Genomic DNA, 16235 nt, shown 5'->3' with positions numbered 1-16235 from the left:
TGGAGAGGGCTGAAGTACATAGATGGTAAGGCCTCTAAACACCCTTTTAGAGTCAGATATATAAAGTAGGAAGGGAATATGTCGTGGAGCTAAGGAGGAACAATCTGGACAGAGGATTCCTGATATGCAGACAGTGGAAATAGGCCAAAGACACCCTTCCCCTAGGCCGTTAAGGTAGGGAAGAGGCTTTGGCACTGAAGCAAGGATGTGCAAGGGAGAGGCTGGTGACCGACATGAGATGAAGACTGGAGGTCACACCCTAAGCTTTCAGTTTTATTTTGAGACGGGAGTATTGAAGCATTTTGAGCAAATAAGTGATAGGAGTGAACCATAGTTATTAACCTCAGCTGTTATTTATGGACCCACATACCTCTGGGACAGGAGTGTTGGGCCATTTCCAGTGTCGTTGGATGGCTAGAAGGACCTGATGGGCCTTTGGTGGGAAGGGGGCAGGCAGGGGGCGGGGAATTCTGTGCTGGAGATTGAACTCAGAACATCACTGTTAGGTATGTGCCCACCATTTGAGCAATTCCCAGCCCCTAGATGGAGTGTTTTGTTTGTTTGTTTGTTTTTGCTTTTAAGGTCATACCTGGAGAAACTCAGGGGATACTCCTAGCTCTGCACACAGGAATTACTCCTGGTGCTAAGGGGACCATATGGGATGCTGTGGATGGAACCTGGGTCGGTTGCATTCAAGGCAAATGGCCAACCTGCTCTACTATCACTTCTGCCCCAGATGTAGGATTCTTAAGGATTTTTTTGGCCACTGAATGTAGAAGGCAGAATGGGGAGCTAAGTTGAGGTTGGAGACCCTGTATTAAAATAATCCAAGTGAGAGATCCTGGCCATTTGGCCCACATGTGGTTGAGTGGCTAGATCCTAAGAAGGATTTGAAATGAGCCTCGGAGCCTCCGTGACAGATCTGGAGTGGCAAAACAGGAATTAGGAATGAGCCCAGAGTTTTGGTCTGAGGTACTCCCAGGGTGAAGTTGTCATTTTTAAAATGGGAAAGGGTAAGGATGGAGTCAAGCGGTAGAAGAGCTGGAAACTCATTTCTGAGCAGAGTAAGTTTAAGTGTCTGGAGGACATCAGAGTAGATGTGTTGACAATAGTGAGGCTTGGAGTTCATGTGACTTAGAAATAAAAATACAGATTTCACTAGTGTGGGTATTTAACGCTGAGGTTAGACCACTAAGAAAGTGAGTTGAGGCCTGCAAGATTCAATGCCCGTTACAGTTCCCTCTTCCCTAGAAACCTCTCTTCCTTTGTATGTTTGTTTGCTTCTACTAAATAGGATTTTGTGAGTGTTAATGATAAAAAAAAAATTATACTTTAGTCTCAGGATTCCCAGTCGCCAGCATATGGTACTATACTCTAAAGCATTCACTATTTAAATCCCAAGTGTATTTGAAGACATCTATACAAATATGACCAAATATCATCAGCAAAATTGGTTTGCAATTTTGAATACATTACAAAGCTACTAAAAGGAGCTATTGAATTGCTGAAGGCATTTCTAATCTTAAATTACCCAGTTGACAGTTTTCACTGTCACAAATGTTAAAATTACAAGTTGCTGAGGAATAAGTAATTAATTCTCTTGGTTTTAGATTATTTGTTTAAAAAGAAACAACTATCCCATAATAAAGAAAGCCAAATATATAAAACTGAATTGTTTGTAGGTCAGGAAGATGGTGCTTAGCGCACGGAGTTGAGGGTAGATCTCCAGCACTGCACCAAGTATGACTCCAAAAGAAAAACCGGATTTGTGAAATTTTTCTCTCATTTGAGAATGGGCTGAATCGCTCGTTTGTGTTTCACAAGGAAAATCTGCCGTTGAACCTTTCCCCCAATTACTACTGATTGCTTTATTAAAATTTAATACAATATTTTTTAAAAGTAGGTTGGTTACATATGTTTTCATGTAATCAACCCTAAGGTAAAAAATGATTCGTGCTACCAGAAAGACCTGCCTGAAAATAGACTTTTTAAAAGTTGTTATGGAGAACTAGTTACAATTAGTGTTAAACTTATTTATTTTTCTTCTAATAAGCCTTTATGAGCGCATTTGGGGTGAGGGGTAGGGGTGGGGGCGGGGCTTAACCAGACTGGGTTTCCAGAGTTAGGCTAGGCTCCATAGGAGCCGGGGCTGGGATAAGAGCAGGGTTTTGACCCTCTGCAGGACTTCCCCCGTTTTGGCCAGCGTCCTGCCCTTCTCTGGGGCCTGTGCTCAGCGATGCTGAGCCCGCAGGCATAGGCGGCGCCCCCGCCTCCCCCGCCCCGTTGCAACCTCTGCACAGCGGCCGCGGGAGGTCCTCTTTGCCCAAAAGATGACGCAAGGCGCGGCTTCAGTGCCCTTCCCCGACATGGCTGCGGGAGGGCGCGGAGGCCTCTGGACTCGCCGCCCGCGGCTCCGGGGAGACGGGCCGGGGGCGGGGCCGGCGGGAGGCCGCTGCCGATTGGCCGGCGCGACGTGGGGCGGGGCCTGAGCCGGCGCCGCTGCCCGGGCGCGGGTGTGAGGGCGGCGGCGGTGGCAGAGGCGGCGGCGGCGGCGGCTCCTGGGGCAGCGCGACGCGGGAGGGCGGCCGAGGCCGGCGGCGCCGCGGCATGAGGAAGCGGGCCGAGCCCGTGGCCCTGGAGCATGAGCGCCGCGCCGCCTCGGGCTCGCCCTCCGGCCCGGCCGCCGCGGCGCTGGACGCCGCCTGCCGCCTGGGGCGCCACCTGCGGCTGCCGGGCGCGGGCCCTGCGGAGCCGCGCGGCGCGGACGCGGGCATGAAGCGGGCGCTGGGCAGGTGAGCGCGGCCGCCCCCGCGGGACCCGCCCGCCGCCCCCCTGCACGGACCCGCCCGCTCCCCGTTCCCTGCGCGGGGCCCGCCCGGACGCTCCCCTGCTCCCTGCGCGGGACCCTCCCGCCCGCCCCCAAGCCCCCTGCGTGGGACCCTGCCCGCCCCCAATTCCCCTGCGCGGGACCCGCCCGACCGCCCCCTGCTCCCTGCGCGAGACCTGCCCGGCCGGCCGCCCCCCTGCTCCCTGCGCGGGACCTGCCCGCCCGGCCCATCCGCATCCGTTCGGCGTCCCCCTCCCGGGTACCGCGCGCGACCCCCGAGAGCTGGTGGGCGGGAGAGCGAGCCCGGCCCCGGTCCGCCGCCTCGGGCAAGGCCGCCCGCACCTGCCGCATCCCTGGGGGCGCCGGGCGCGGGGGCTGCGGGAGCGAGTCGGGGCAGGGCGCGGGGGAGGGGCTGCGGGAGTGTGCGGGGCGCCGGGGGACTGCGGGACTGAGTCGGGGGCAGGGCGCGGGCGGGGGGGAGCGGTGGGCTGTGAGGGAGTGTGCGGGGCAGGCGCCTGGGCGTGCGGGCCGCTGCGGGTAGAGTGTCAGCGCGGCCGTCCGGGGATGGTTCACGATGTTGGAGAGTCGGAGGCCCCGTCCCCCACTGACTCTGGCCCACCCGGTGTCAGCTGCGGAACTGGCCCATCAAATGCACTAACTTCACGGGAGACCTGGAGTTCGAGCTGGGGCGCTATTAAAAAAAAATCCATTCCATTGCCTAAATGATCTTGATTTAAAATTGTTGATATTTGGAGAAATTAAGATATAAGTGATATTTATCCATATAGATCTATCAAATTTTCAGTTTTATGGTTAAAGAGATCATGAAATGAAATCGTGCTTCTCTGAGTCAGTAGTTCTCGATCCTGCTTGTCCTGGGCAAGACTGGGGATATTTTTGTCTGTGTGCGAAACATAGCCAGTAGTTTTGCGAAACTAATGTGTGTGTGTGTGTGTGTGTGTGTGTGTGTGTGTGTGTGTGGTGTGTGTGTGTAATGGTTTACTTGCATTAAAGACTAATGATTAGTTTTGATGTACTTTCGTGAGCAGACTTGACATAATAGGTTGCAAAATACTTCTTTTGGAAAACCGTGGAGCTGGAGAGATGGTGCAGTGGGTCGGGTGCGTGCCTTGCGCATTGCCACCAGGGGCTCGATTTCTGGTGTCCCATATGGTCCCCAGAGTGGGACCAGGAATGGTTCCTGAGTGCAGATGCCAGGTGCAGCCCCAAAACAAAAGCAAAAATCAAATCATGCATAATGTTTAGGAAAACAGTGTTGGCCTGTCATGTCCTTGAAAAATACATAGTTTTAGAAGAATGCAGTTACCACTTTTATATCAGGAGGCAGAGACGTTTGATTGGTGCTCATATACTTTGGATAAACAGGAGGCGCTGGCGAATAAAGGGAACAGTAGAGGAAGGTCAGATGTATCTCGTGGCCTTTTGCCTGAATGTTTCCCCAGATGGCCTTCTGCCTGGTTCCTCCTTCTCCACCGCCTGTGCTCCTCTGCCCTGCTTTTTGGGTTTCCCACAGCCCGTCTTTTGTGCTGTTCTCAGTTCCCTTCCAGTGATGGTTTTCTTCATCACAGCTGTTCTGTCTGATCTTGTCATTGTCTGGGTGCCCAGCTTGCTTTGTGGTTGTGTCTTTACCCATAGGAGGTGGCCAAGAAGGCTAGTTGAGGGACTGACTGGAACACATCCCTGAACCTGGGATTGCTGGCTGAGCAGCGGTGAGGACTTCACAGGGAGGTGCAGAATGCCCAGCTGGCATTGATGGCTCCTCCTGTACCTGCACCCCCCCAGTGTCCGCTAATGCCAGGTATCTTCATCTTTGTTTCTGGTTAACTGGTGAGATGCCATTTGGTTTTCTTCAGCTTTAGTATTTATTTTTTAATTTGTTGGTGACATTTTTGTAGTGTATTTGTTTTGGGACCACTTCTGGTTGTGCGTGGGGCTTACTCCTCATTCTGTGCTCCAGGATCACACCGGGGGTGGGGGGCGCTCAAGAGCCCCTATGTGGTGCCTGGGATTTGAACCAGGGTCAGCTGTGTGCAGGGCAGATACTTTAACTGCTTTACTGTCTCTCTGACCTTGTGATGGCATTTGTGTGTAAGCGTATTTTATGTATCTTGGGATTATTTCTATATTTCATAACCTTGAGTTCTGCACATTCTTTTGCTTTCTTTGTATTTTCAAATATGTGGTAGAAATAGAGAGGACAAAATGATGAACCTTCAAGTGTCCATTTCTTTCTGTTTTGTCAATCCTTCTGTTTTTTGTAAGTGGAGAGGAGAATATTCTTGAAGTAATTTATTTCATTCATGAGCCAGAGAGATAATACAGTAGGTAAGGCCCCGCCTTGTGTGCAGCTGACTCAGGTTCATTCCCCAGCACCCCACATGCTCCTCCCAGCACTGCCAGGAGTGACCCTGAGTCAGAACCAGGAGTAAGCCCTGAGCACTACTTGATATGATTGAAAACCAAATAAAAATTAAAAGTGGAAAATAAAAAAATGATTTTGCCCATAGATACATCACAGTATACCTTGAACAAATAAGAGCTTTTAGAAATATATATATAAACATATGTATATACCAACTTTGTTGTGTCACTTGCCGAAATAAACAAATAAACAATTCAGTTACTTACCTGTAAGTAACTTAATCTTATCTAATATCCTGTAACAGTAACATTTCCCCAGTTGCCTCAGAAATGTCTTTAAGGTAGTTGGGGTTCTTTTTTTTTTCTTCCATTTTCTTTTCTTCTCTTTAAGTTTTGAGGGACACCCAGCAGTGCTTGTTGCTGGGGTCCCGTGCAGTGCTGGACGTCCAGCCAGGTCTCCTTATGGAAGGCTCCTGCCCTCTGAGCATCTCTGCAGCACCTCAAATCTTGTTCATTTCATTTCTTAATTTTATATCTAGTTTTTAAATTTTTCTACTGTTGAAAATAGGATTTTTCTTATAGTACATATTTTTGCTAATTTTGAAACTAGTAACTTACACAGTCTTGTTTCTAGTATATCTTGCCACTAGTTCTCTTGAATTTTCTGAGCATACTGTCATATCAATTAAAAATTTTAAGAATTTTCCCCTTGTCATCTACATTTTATGTATGTTCTTTCTTTGTTGGTTGTCTTCTGTTTCCAGAGCAAGGTTAAACATAGGGACGTCACCGGCTCTGTTTTTTTTATACCTAATCTTAAAAATAACACTTTCAGTGTTTTTGATGTACTGTTTTACTAAGACGTGTGTTGCTTTTTGTTTTTTAAATAAAAAAATGGTTGCTAAGTCTTATCAAATTCTGTTTTAGCATCTATGAAGTGATCATATATGGATTCTCTTTTAATATGTGAAGTTACAGTTGTAGATTTTATTACTGAATCATTTTTTATTATTAAGTTAGCATTATTATTGAGCGATCACTATTAATTTGGGGGGGCACATTGTTTGTTTTTGTTCTGGGGACATACCTGGTTATTGCTGGCTCTCTTCTCCAGAATTACTCCTTGCCATGCTGGGGGACCATATGGGATACTGGGGACGAAACCTGGTAGGCCATATGCAATGCAAATTCCTCCCCACTGTACTGTCACTCTGGCCCCTCTATAGGTTCTTTAAATGCTTTCTCTGCTTTAGCCAGTTCACTTTTGAAATGATCTGTTCCTTTACGTTTTCATAGAGTTCTCTGTAAAACTGTCTAAACCTGGCACACTTGCACTTACTCCCAGACATTGATAGACTTTGTGTGTGTGTGTGTGTGTGTGTGTGTGTGTGTGTGTGTGTTGGGTGTATGAGGGGCAGAAGGGGTGTTACTACTAGGGATCTTACCTCTTTTGTAAACTGCAGAGAATGCAGAGAAGAGGCTCCAAAATCCTTGGTCTACTGTTTGCATCTTGGAACTTCAGAGGTAGAAGGTGGTGGCTAGGTAGCTGGGAGGGTCTGGATGGGGCCCGTGGTACCTGAGAGTAGAGAGATGCAGTAGGGCCCCCCCCACCACCACCACCCCCTCCAGGCACTTCCTCAGGGTGGAACTTGTTGGGACTTGTTACAGTTCTTAAACTTTCTCTCTGGGATCAGTTTTGGTGACTCTCAGTTTTATAGAAAATGGTCTGTTGTTTCTAACGTTTTCCCCTTTTTATGTGGGGCTGACACACCTGCTTAGAGTTTTCTCTTGGCTCTGCACTCGGGTTACTCCTGATGATGCTCAGGGGGCCATATGGGAAGTGCTGGGGATTGAACCCTGCCCGCTGTACTATCAACTTGGCCCTCATTGCGATTCTGAAAGGCCCAGAGAATGTGTTCATCTGATGTGGCAGCTGCTTTGCCCTGCTGTGGCATGGTGGCAGGAATGTGGCCCTGGTGGCAGGGTGGCAGGATCTGCCAGTCTTTCCAGAAGCTGTGTGTGTGTGTGTGTGTGTGTGTGTGAGAGAGAGAGAGAGAGAGAGATTAGACATTGGCAATTAATGAAGAGGAAAACAATTTTGGAGGTTTAAGAATGTTTTGTTGTTGCTAAAAATTTCTAGAGTGAATTATAGTTTTGGGTTGTTGTTATTATTGCTTAGCATATTTTGGCCACCACTGGCTGTGTCCAAGGCTCACTCCTGCCTTTGTGCTCAGGTGTCACTCCTGATGGGGCTTAGGGGACCATATGGGGTGCCAAGGGTTGAACTCAGGTCAGCCACATACAAGGCAGGGGAACTGCTGTACAGTCTCTCTGGCCCCAAGAGAAAATATTTTCAGTAGTTGCTTTGCCCGCCATATATGAAAAGTGTTCCTTCTGTTTTGGTTTCTTAGGTAGTAAAGTCTGTCCTGAAATGTTCCCACCAAGCGAGGCACCAACCCCAGTGAAGGTGAGGAGGAGGGCTTAGACCTAACTACATGCATGTCTGGTAACTCGTGCCTTATGGGATTGACATAGAACTTGGGGGGGGTCTTAGCTCCATCGTGGCCGTTACCGGCCCGAGGGAAGTGCCGTGCCCTGAGCTCAGTGCTGAGCAGCCCCCCCCCCCCCGACCCCCCGCCCAGCACCAGGGTTCCATTGCTCAAGACCCTCAGTCTCATCTTGCCCTCCACATGCTGTGTTCCCCCCACCCTCTTGGACGCATCTGGCTGGAAGGCCTTGGCCACTGTGGGCAGTGAAGTGACCGCTAGGCTGAGGGCAGCACCACAGGGCAGGGTCCCCCAGGCCTCATGTGATGGGGAGTCGGGCAGGCTGTAGCCTGGGACACAGGAGGATTTGCTGAAGGGTGCTGTGCAGGAATGGAGAGCAGCTAAGCTCGTCAGGACTGGGAGAGGCTGTTCTTTCGCTGTGGTGAGATAGGTTCGGGGGCATAGCAGGCGCGTAAGTGTCATAGGTCAGAGTTCATAGGGCTGGCACTTGCCCCTTGGCCTGAGACAGTGTTCAGGGTCCTGCTGGACTGAGAAGGCTGGACTCTGGGCGTGGAAGAAGCAGGGGAGTGAGCTGTGGGGAGAGCCAGGAGGAGGGAATCGAGGCCGCCAGAGTGAAGCTCATTGCTGAGGAGAGTGTGGTCTGCGTCTGGATGTGGAACATCTTCTAGTGCGCTGTGTAGTCTTCGCTGTTCCAGCTGAGCTGTCGAAGGGCACTGCATCAGTACTTGGGGTTGTGGGGAGGGGTTGGTGGTTAGCAAGAGTAGCCAGCTAGGTAGAATGGAGTAGCTCCCAGAAGAGGTGGGGTGAAGAAATGCAGTTTTGCAGTAGAAGAAAACAGAAAGTAGGGGAGTGCTGGAGTTTGGGTGTGTGCAGTGTGGTCCAGTGAGGTCAAGCCTAGATGCTGATGGTAGGGTATGCATGGGCCTGCTCACAGGAAGTGAACTCAGTCCCAAGGTTGAGTGGAGAGCCCCCAGACAAGAGGGCAGGTCTGGTGCTTAGAAGGTGCAGCTGGATGGTTAGATTTGTGGTGGATGCACTGGACATTTTGTTCTGTGAATCTCTGTTTTCTCTGTGACTTAAGAGCCAGGACATCTACCCAGGGGCCAGCACAGTAGAGCTGGAACGGCCCTTCCTGATTCCTCCACCTCTCTCCTCAGCCTAGTCTTGGCTTTTCTGTCACAGTGACTAGGTTCCCATCCACACTGACAGGGACTCCTACACACGGTGTTTCCCAAGAGAGGACAGAAATGGCCTCATGGACAGTCACTGTGCCCCTGTTGGCCGTGTCCGGCCATGCACTGCCGAGTTCTCTCTATCCTTGGGGCCTGGCAGGGCGCTCCTGTGCTGTCCAGTCAGTGGGTTGCGCTGAGCTGTCAGGGCAGAGGGATTGGGTTGTACGGAGTGGGAGTTCTTGTGTCTCAGTTTTGCTAATACACAGATGACTAGTTTATAAGTTGGGGATTCATCTCCAGATGTGCTTTTGGACTTCTGTCTCGTCCACGTGTGACTGTTCACCGGCTCTTCCTTACCAGTGAAGGTAAGATTAGGGAGGTTCCCCATGTGAGGGGTTTCGGAAGAGTCTAGTTCTTTGTTTTTCAACAATAGTACAGAAGGGTTTCAGTGAAGTGCCACAGATAAACCTTAGGGGTGCTAGGATTCATGGTTTGCTCTTGAAGCTAGAGAGAGATTGCCCTGAGCTTTCGGCTAAAGAAAATGTTTGAATTGTTTTGATTTGTAATGGGAAGGGAAGGATGTTCAGGGTTGAAGCACTAGATTGATTTGGTGAGGATGGAGATGCATTATATGCTCTGGGCCTTGTCCCAGCTCTGCTCAGAGAATAGCATTACCAGATATTGAATAGTGCACTGTTCAGGTTCTAAAGAAAATCTGTGGTTCTAATTTTCATGTATTTTCTTCTCCTAATAATAATGTCTAGCAGATACACTCTACCCATAACTGAGAATTTGTGAAATACAGTCTTTCTTCCCGAAAGTGTCCGCACCAGGGTCTGGTGCTTGTTCATGTTTTATTCAGCAGTTGTGGTGCTGGTCAGATGCCGCCTCAGTACTGGGGATGTACAGACAAAAGAAGACAGGACTTAGGTAGTTCCCAGAAAGATGGGTTTCCACACGTTCTTACCCTCTGCTGTTTTGACAATCATTCCTGTAGCGATGACACCTGGTAGCAGTGACCGTAGACAGGTTCACATTTGCCCGTTGTCTCCCTGATTTTTCTGGGTGCTGATTTGTCTCCAGAGGCTCATCTGGTCGCTCCAACCTCATTGACAGGAGGAATGCACAGCACATGGAGCTGTCACCAGATTAGAAAAAAGCAGTTCTCAGTTCAGGGTATAGAGCTCATTGGTGAGCCGCAGACAGGTGACCAGATGGCCTTTAGGGTATTGGCCTCTCTTAGGGCGCCAAAGGAGAGGACTCTCACCCCACAGTCAGCTGAGCCTGCCAGCATGGCTTCAGAAAAACCTCCTGGGAGTTGCTGCAGGCCCCCAAAGCAGGAATCTGCCATGAGAGATGCCCTGGGGTGGTGATCGCCATGGCGAGAGGCTGCCCTGCGGGGACACCTGCTCTCCCTCCCCTTCCTCTTTATTCCCTCTCTTCTCCTTCCCCTTCCCCCCCCCTCTTCTAATTAGGAGCTGGCAATAGTGCAGGAGTTAAGGGGCAGGGGCTAGTTTTATGCTTTGCCCGTGGCTAACCTGCTCAGTCCCTGGCACCCCCTGGTCCCTCAGCAGTCCATGAGCCCTGGAGGTGGCCCACGTAACCCCGTGCACTGCAGGGCCCAAGCAGCGCTCATCTCCTGGGCCACCCCAAGGAAACAGTCATCGGAATACCTACCAGGGACACCCAGCTCCCTTGGACAGGCCCAGTTAAAAGTGTGGTGTAGTGCAGGAATATCATATTCACGTTTATTCTGCCAGTCTGTTGTGTAGGGTAGGTTTATAAAATTTTGCACAAGTTGGGCAAGTATCATCCCCATGGAGCTTATGTTTTCATGATGGAATGAACAAAAATAGCATGTAAATATATAAAATGTCAAGGGGGGGGATGAAGTGCTACAAAGAAAAAGGTAGCAATTCAGTTGTATTTAAAGCCGTTGGAAATGGGCTAAGCCGAGTGGTAAAGTGCCTTGTTCTCAGCTAGAATAGTAAGGCCCTTTTCCCATACGATGCCTGCTGCCTGCCTTGGCCCGAACATTCTCATGGTATTTTGTTTTCCTCTCTGGGAACAAAGAGATATTGATGGATTGTTTTTGTGTATTTTATTAAGGCCTTGAGTTAGAGTTGGAATAATACTGAATTCAGTAAGATTTGAAAATTATTCTTAAGTTTTCCATCTAAAAATTGATAATTTTAATCCAGCAATTAGTCATGGAAATAAATCTTGACTTTACTCCTATTCCTTCTGAGACTTTTGAAGAGTATAATGGGGTATGTGTGTGTGTGTGTGTGTGTGTGTGTGTGTATGTGTGTGTTGGGATGTTTATAATAGAATATATAAAATAATGCACAGTATATTATGGAATATGTTTGCTGTCATAGCATAAGTTCAAATATTCTAAACAGTTTTGAAGGTTACAGTATAGCAGGACTTACTGGAAATGAAATACAGACATTTAGAAAAATAAAGGACTGGGAGGGGAGGTTAGAGGACTGGAGAAATGCATGAGTTCTTAGTTTAGTCCCTTCTACCACTGCCAGGGACAGCTCTGGTGAGCTCTGATCACTGTCAGCTGTGATCCTGGTCACCCTCACCCAGGCTGAATAGCACCTCACTACTGGCCAGGTCTCAGCAGGAGTGGCCCCAGGCCCCGAACACCACTGGGGAGCCCCCCACCCTTGAGTTATTTGGGAGGAAGACTCCTGAATAATTGCCCAAGTGGTGGCAGATATGTCTTGCGTGGGCATGGCCCTGTGTTCTATCACTGCATGGCCTCCTGAGCTCAGGCAGGTCTAGTCCAGAACCACAAAAGAAAAACCCACAACAGCCACTCTCTAGCCAAGGTGGAGTGACAGGGAATGAATTTGCCGTGAAATATACCAGTGCCCAGGGTCAGAGAGACAGTACAGTGGGTAAGGCGCTTGCCTTGCATGTAACCAACTCAGGTTTCATCCCTGGCAGCCCGTATGGTCCCCTGAGCTCACCAAGAGTTATTCCTGTGTGCAGAGCCAAGAGTAACCCCTGACCACTGCCGAGCATGGCCCAGAAAAAAAAAAAAATCCAGTGCCCCGAAGTAACAAAAACAGCAACAGCAATAGGCAAAGTGTATGTAACAAAAGTTTTCCAAACACTGAATTTAAGGCAGTAGAAGACTATAATTTGCAAGAGGTGTCAAACAGGTGAGGCCTGTGATAAACCCACTTAAGGGGGTTCTGTTTCTGCAGCCCACAGAGCCTGGCAGCCTACCTCGGTTGAGGACAGGGTAGTAAGGGCTTCGGGGTCCTGCATGCCTGAGGTTTATAGCCGGAAGGTGAGACCCAGGAGGTCTGTAGAGTGCCCATCTGGGGTCAGCCAAGCTTTGGGAGTGCAGAATCTGATCTGGAGAAGAACTTCCTGAAAGACTTAGATTAAATAATGCGTTTTCAACAAGACCATAATATACGGAACACTGGCTAAATAATCAGGAACGTCCTGAAATAATCTGCCCTAGACTTTATCTCAGAAATACCTAGCAGGTCATGAAAGTAAGATCAGGGCCAGAGCAATAGTACTGCTGGTGGGACTTTTGCCTTGCACTCAGTTGACCTGGTTCAATCCCCAGCATCCTGTATGGTCCCCCTGAGCACCATTAGGAATAATTCCTGAGTGCAGAGCCAGGAGTAAGCCCTGGCTTACTCGCAGGGCGTGACCCAAAAGCCAAAAAGTAAGAGACCAAAATCAAATTCTTTTCAAGATTCAGTTGCATGCTTAAAACAAGGTACAATAATATATATAATAATATAAAAATATTCTGGGGGCCCTAGCTAGAAAGCTTAAACAGCAGAATTGATTCTCATATCTCTGGAGATTTTTGAGATCAGGATTTGAAGCTGGTTTCTTTTGAGGTTTCTCTCCTAGGATGGTAGATGGTCATTTTCTCTGTCTTGAGATGTTTTTTTTCCTTCTGCACTTGTCTATGTCCAGTTTTTCTCCTCCTCTACCCTCTCCTCCTTTTCTTTATTCTCTTCCTTCCCCTTCCTCTTTCCCACCCTTTTCTTCCCAGGAATCCAACCCAGTTCTGCTGCAAGGCAAGTAAATTCCTTACCTGCCCCGCTATACTGTTTCTCTGGTGACAAAGTTTTAACTTTACTTTAAATGAACTTTTCTCCAAATATAGCTACATTCTGAATTGGGGGGAGGGAGGGGGGTGGTCAGGGCTTAAACAACTCAGTCCGTAATACCAGATGTGTAAAAGAGGCAGGAAAATGTGGCAGATAATGAGACTGATCAACGGAAAGCAACTCAGAACTGCCAGAGATTTAGTTAGCAAAGAAGGACATTGAACGAGTACAGGCGAGAAGGGAGAGTACAGGGATTGAGGCATTTGGCTTACGTAGAGTTGACCATCCCCAACCCTATATATGGTCCCCCGAGCACCCCCAGGAATAGTTTCTGAGCACAGAACCAGAAGTACACCCTTAGTACTGCCATCCCAAAGTTATGATGATAATAGTAATGATAAGTGAAAGCAAATCATTGTAGCTGAAATGTGGATGAAGACCAAAAGTTCTGTATGTTCAGAAGGCATCTGGAGTCATGAAACGGGTCACGAGACGTGAGCACTGCCCAAGTCGGATTTCTTTTTTTCATTAATTTATTTATTTGTTTTTGGGGCCACACCCAATTGTGCTCAGGGTTTACTGCTGGCTCTGCATTCAGGGGTCACTCCTGGTAGGCTCAGGGGACCATTTGGGTTATTGGAGATTAAATCCAGGTCAGCCACATGCAAGGCAAATGCCCTACTTACTGTTCTATCACTTGGGTCCCCAAAGTTGAATTTTTAAAGAATGAAAACTGCAGTGTTTGAGGTAAAAGGTACACTGCCAGGCATTATGGCAGAATAGAAAACAAAAAAGATTCAGTTGTCATTATGAAAAATGAAAAATGAAATGATTTTTCTGGAAAGGCATTGAGTTGTAAATTAATTTCAAGCAACTATTATATGCTTAATATTAGTCTTCAGAGTAAAGTAAAGTAAAGGCCCTCCCGTTGATCATCGATTTGCTCGAGCGGGCCCAGTAACGTCACCATTAGAGACTTTGTTGTTACTGTGTCTGGCATATCGAATACTCTCGGTAGCTTGCCGGGCTCTCCAAGAGGGGCGGAGGAATCGAACTCGGGTCGGCCATGTTGGCTGCGTGCAAGGCAAACGCCCTACCCGCTGTGCTATCGCTCCAGCCCAGTCTTGAGAGATGTGAAGGAAAAAAGAGAAAATGAGTTAATGAAATAATGAACAGAAACTTTCCAAGTTTGATATCAGCTATAAATAAACTCAGCCAGAGAAGTTCAAAGACTCACCCCCCTCTCCTCTTACACCCAGTAGGAAATTGTACCAAGGAGCATCATAATCATATTGCTCAAAATTAGTGATCAAGGGACTGGAGCGATAGTACAGTGAGCAAGGCATTTGCCTTGCATGCAGCCAGGCCCTGGGTTCGGTCGGCCCCTGGCACCCCACAGGGTCCCAGAGCCCTCCAGGACTGTCCTCTGATCACAGAGGCAGGAGTAAGCTCTGAGCCCAGCTGGCTGTGGCCCAAAAACCACACACACACAAACAAAAAAATCTGTGATCAAAAGAAAAATCTTAAAAGCAGCCAACAGGAAAGTGGCTTACTCAGAAACTGAGGTACTGCCAACAGTACATTTTTTGTTAGGAGGGAAAGGTCCAGATTATAGGGAAGTTTAGGCACTGGAGGGAAAGAACCCAAAGTGCTGTCTTCTAGAATTCTTTGCTAGATGAAAATTGTTTGGAAAAATGCAACGTAATAAGGTTTTTTAAGTACATATAAATTACAAGAATTCTCACTGTAAGAAATCTGAAAGGCGATTCTTTGGGCAGAAAAAATTGTCATTTGAAAACATGGATGTTTAGTGAAATCCCATTGGAAATAATAGTGAGAAAATGCATGTTTAAAATTTTCTCTCAATTATAATTGCTTAAGCAAAAATAATTAAATGTTTTTTTGAGGTATAGAACACATTTGAAAGTAAAATACTTGATCCCAACAGTGTAACTCAGAGGTGAAACACATACCTTGCATGTCTTCTATCATGGGTCCACAGACCAGTGCTGCTGCACGGACAGAAAAATGAAGAAGACCCTAGCTCGTCTAAAGTGGAGACAAAAGCAACAAGGATGTAGTACACTTGACCAGTACTGTCTGTTAACTACCTTGTCATTGCCCCCCAGCAACAGTAGATAGACATTCTCTGTCTAGGGCCTAAGGGATAATTACCAGACAGACCATATTTTGGGCCATAGAAGAAGTTTCAGTCACATTAGAATTTGAATTATGTACAGTATGTTCTCTGACCATGAAGACCTAAAGTAGAATTTGATAATTCAGAGATCTCAAGAAAATCTCAACGCCATGGAAAAATAAGACACTTCTGAATAAACTTTGGTGGATCAAGGAAGAACTCAAATAGAAAGTAGTTTGAATTGAATGAAGATGAAGACACATGAATCCCCCTAATAGAGAGAAATAAATAACACTAAATGCTTATAGTAATAGAAGTGAAGAAAGTAGTAGGAATGAAGAAAATAGTAAGAGTAGTGGTAGACACTGAACAAGCAAGTGGAAACAAACAAACATACTGGACTACGTTAAACTAAGGAGCTTCTGTACCTCAAAAGTAACAGTGACCCAGATGCAGAGAGAGCCCACGGAATGGGAAAGAATGTTTACCCATCTGTTAAGGGACTAATATCCAGGATACGCAAGACACTAGTATAATTGTACAGGGAAAAAACCTCCAGCCCCATCCAAAAAATGGGGAGAAGAAATGAACAGAAGCTTCCTGAAAAAAGAAATAAAATTGGCCAAAAGGCACAGGAATAAAGTGCTTTACATCGCTAATCAGGGAGATGCAGTTAAAAATAACAATGAAATATCTCACACCGCAGAGACTGGCACACATCAAAAAGAACAAGAATAACCAGTGCTGGTGCGGATGTGGGGTGAAAGGGACTCTCTTTCATTGTTGGTGGGAATTTCGACTGGTCTACCCTTTTTGGAAAACAGTATGGGCATTCCTCAAAAAAACTAGAAATTGAGCTTCCATATGACCCAGCAGTACCACTTCTGAGCTCAAGGGTGCAAAAAAGCACAGTAGAAATGACTTCTGCACCTGTATGTTCACTGCAGCACTGTTCACAATAGTTAGAATCTGGAAACAACCTGAGTGCCAGAGAACAAATGACTGATTAAAGAAACTTTGGTGCATCTACACAGTGGAATACTATGCAGCTGTTAGGAAAGATGAAGTCATGACATTTACTTATAAGTGGATGGTCATGGAGGTACC

At 47.5% G+C, this 16235-nt stretch overlaps 1 protein-coding gene across 1 annotated transcript in view; it reads left to right on the top strand.

Annotated features, from left to right (window-relative positions):
- Positions 1–2551: 2551 nt before the first annotated feature.
- Positions 2552–16235, top strand: part of ABHD12 (abhydrolase domain containing 12, lysophospholipase) — a 63090-nt gene continuing 49406 nt past the window's right edge. The window contains exon 1 of the mRNA XM_056138088.1: positions 2552–2792. Within this exon, the coding sequence (XP_055994063.1) occupies positions 2608–2792 (185 nt within the window). The 5' untranslated portion in view covers positions 2552–2607. The remainder of the gene's footprint in view (positions 2793–16235) is intronic.

Source organism: Sorex fumeus, unplaced genomic scaffold (assembly GCF_029834395.1).
Source record: "Sorex fumeus unplaced genomic scaffold, SorFum_2.1 ptg000128l, whole genome shotgun sequence".
Classification (NCBI taxonomy): domain Eukaryota; kingdom Metazoa; phylum Chordata; class Mammalia; order Eulipotyphla; family Soricidae; genus Sorex; species Sorex fumeus.
This window is presented reverse-complemented; position numbering and strand designations above follow the sequence as displayed.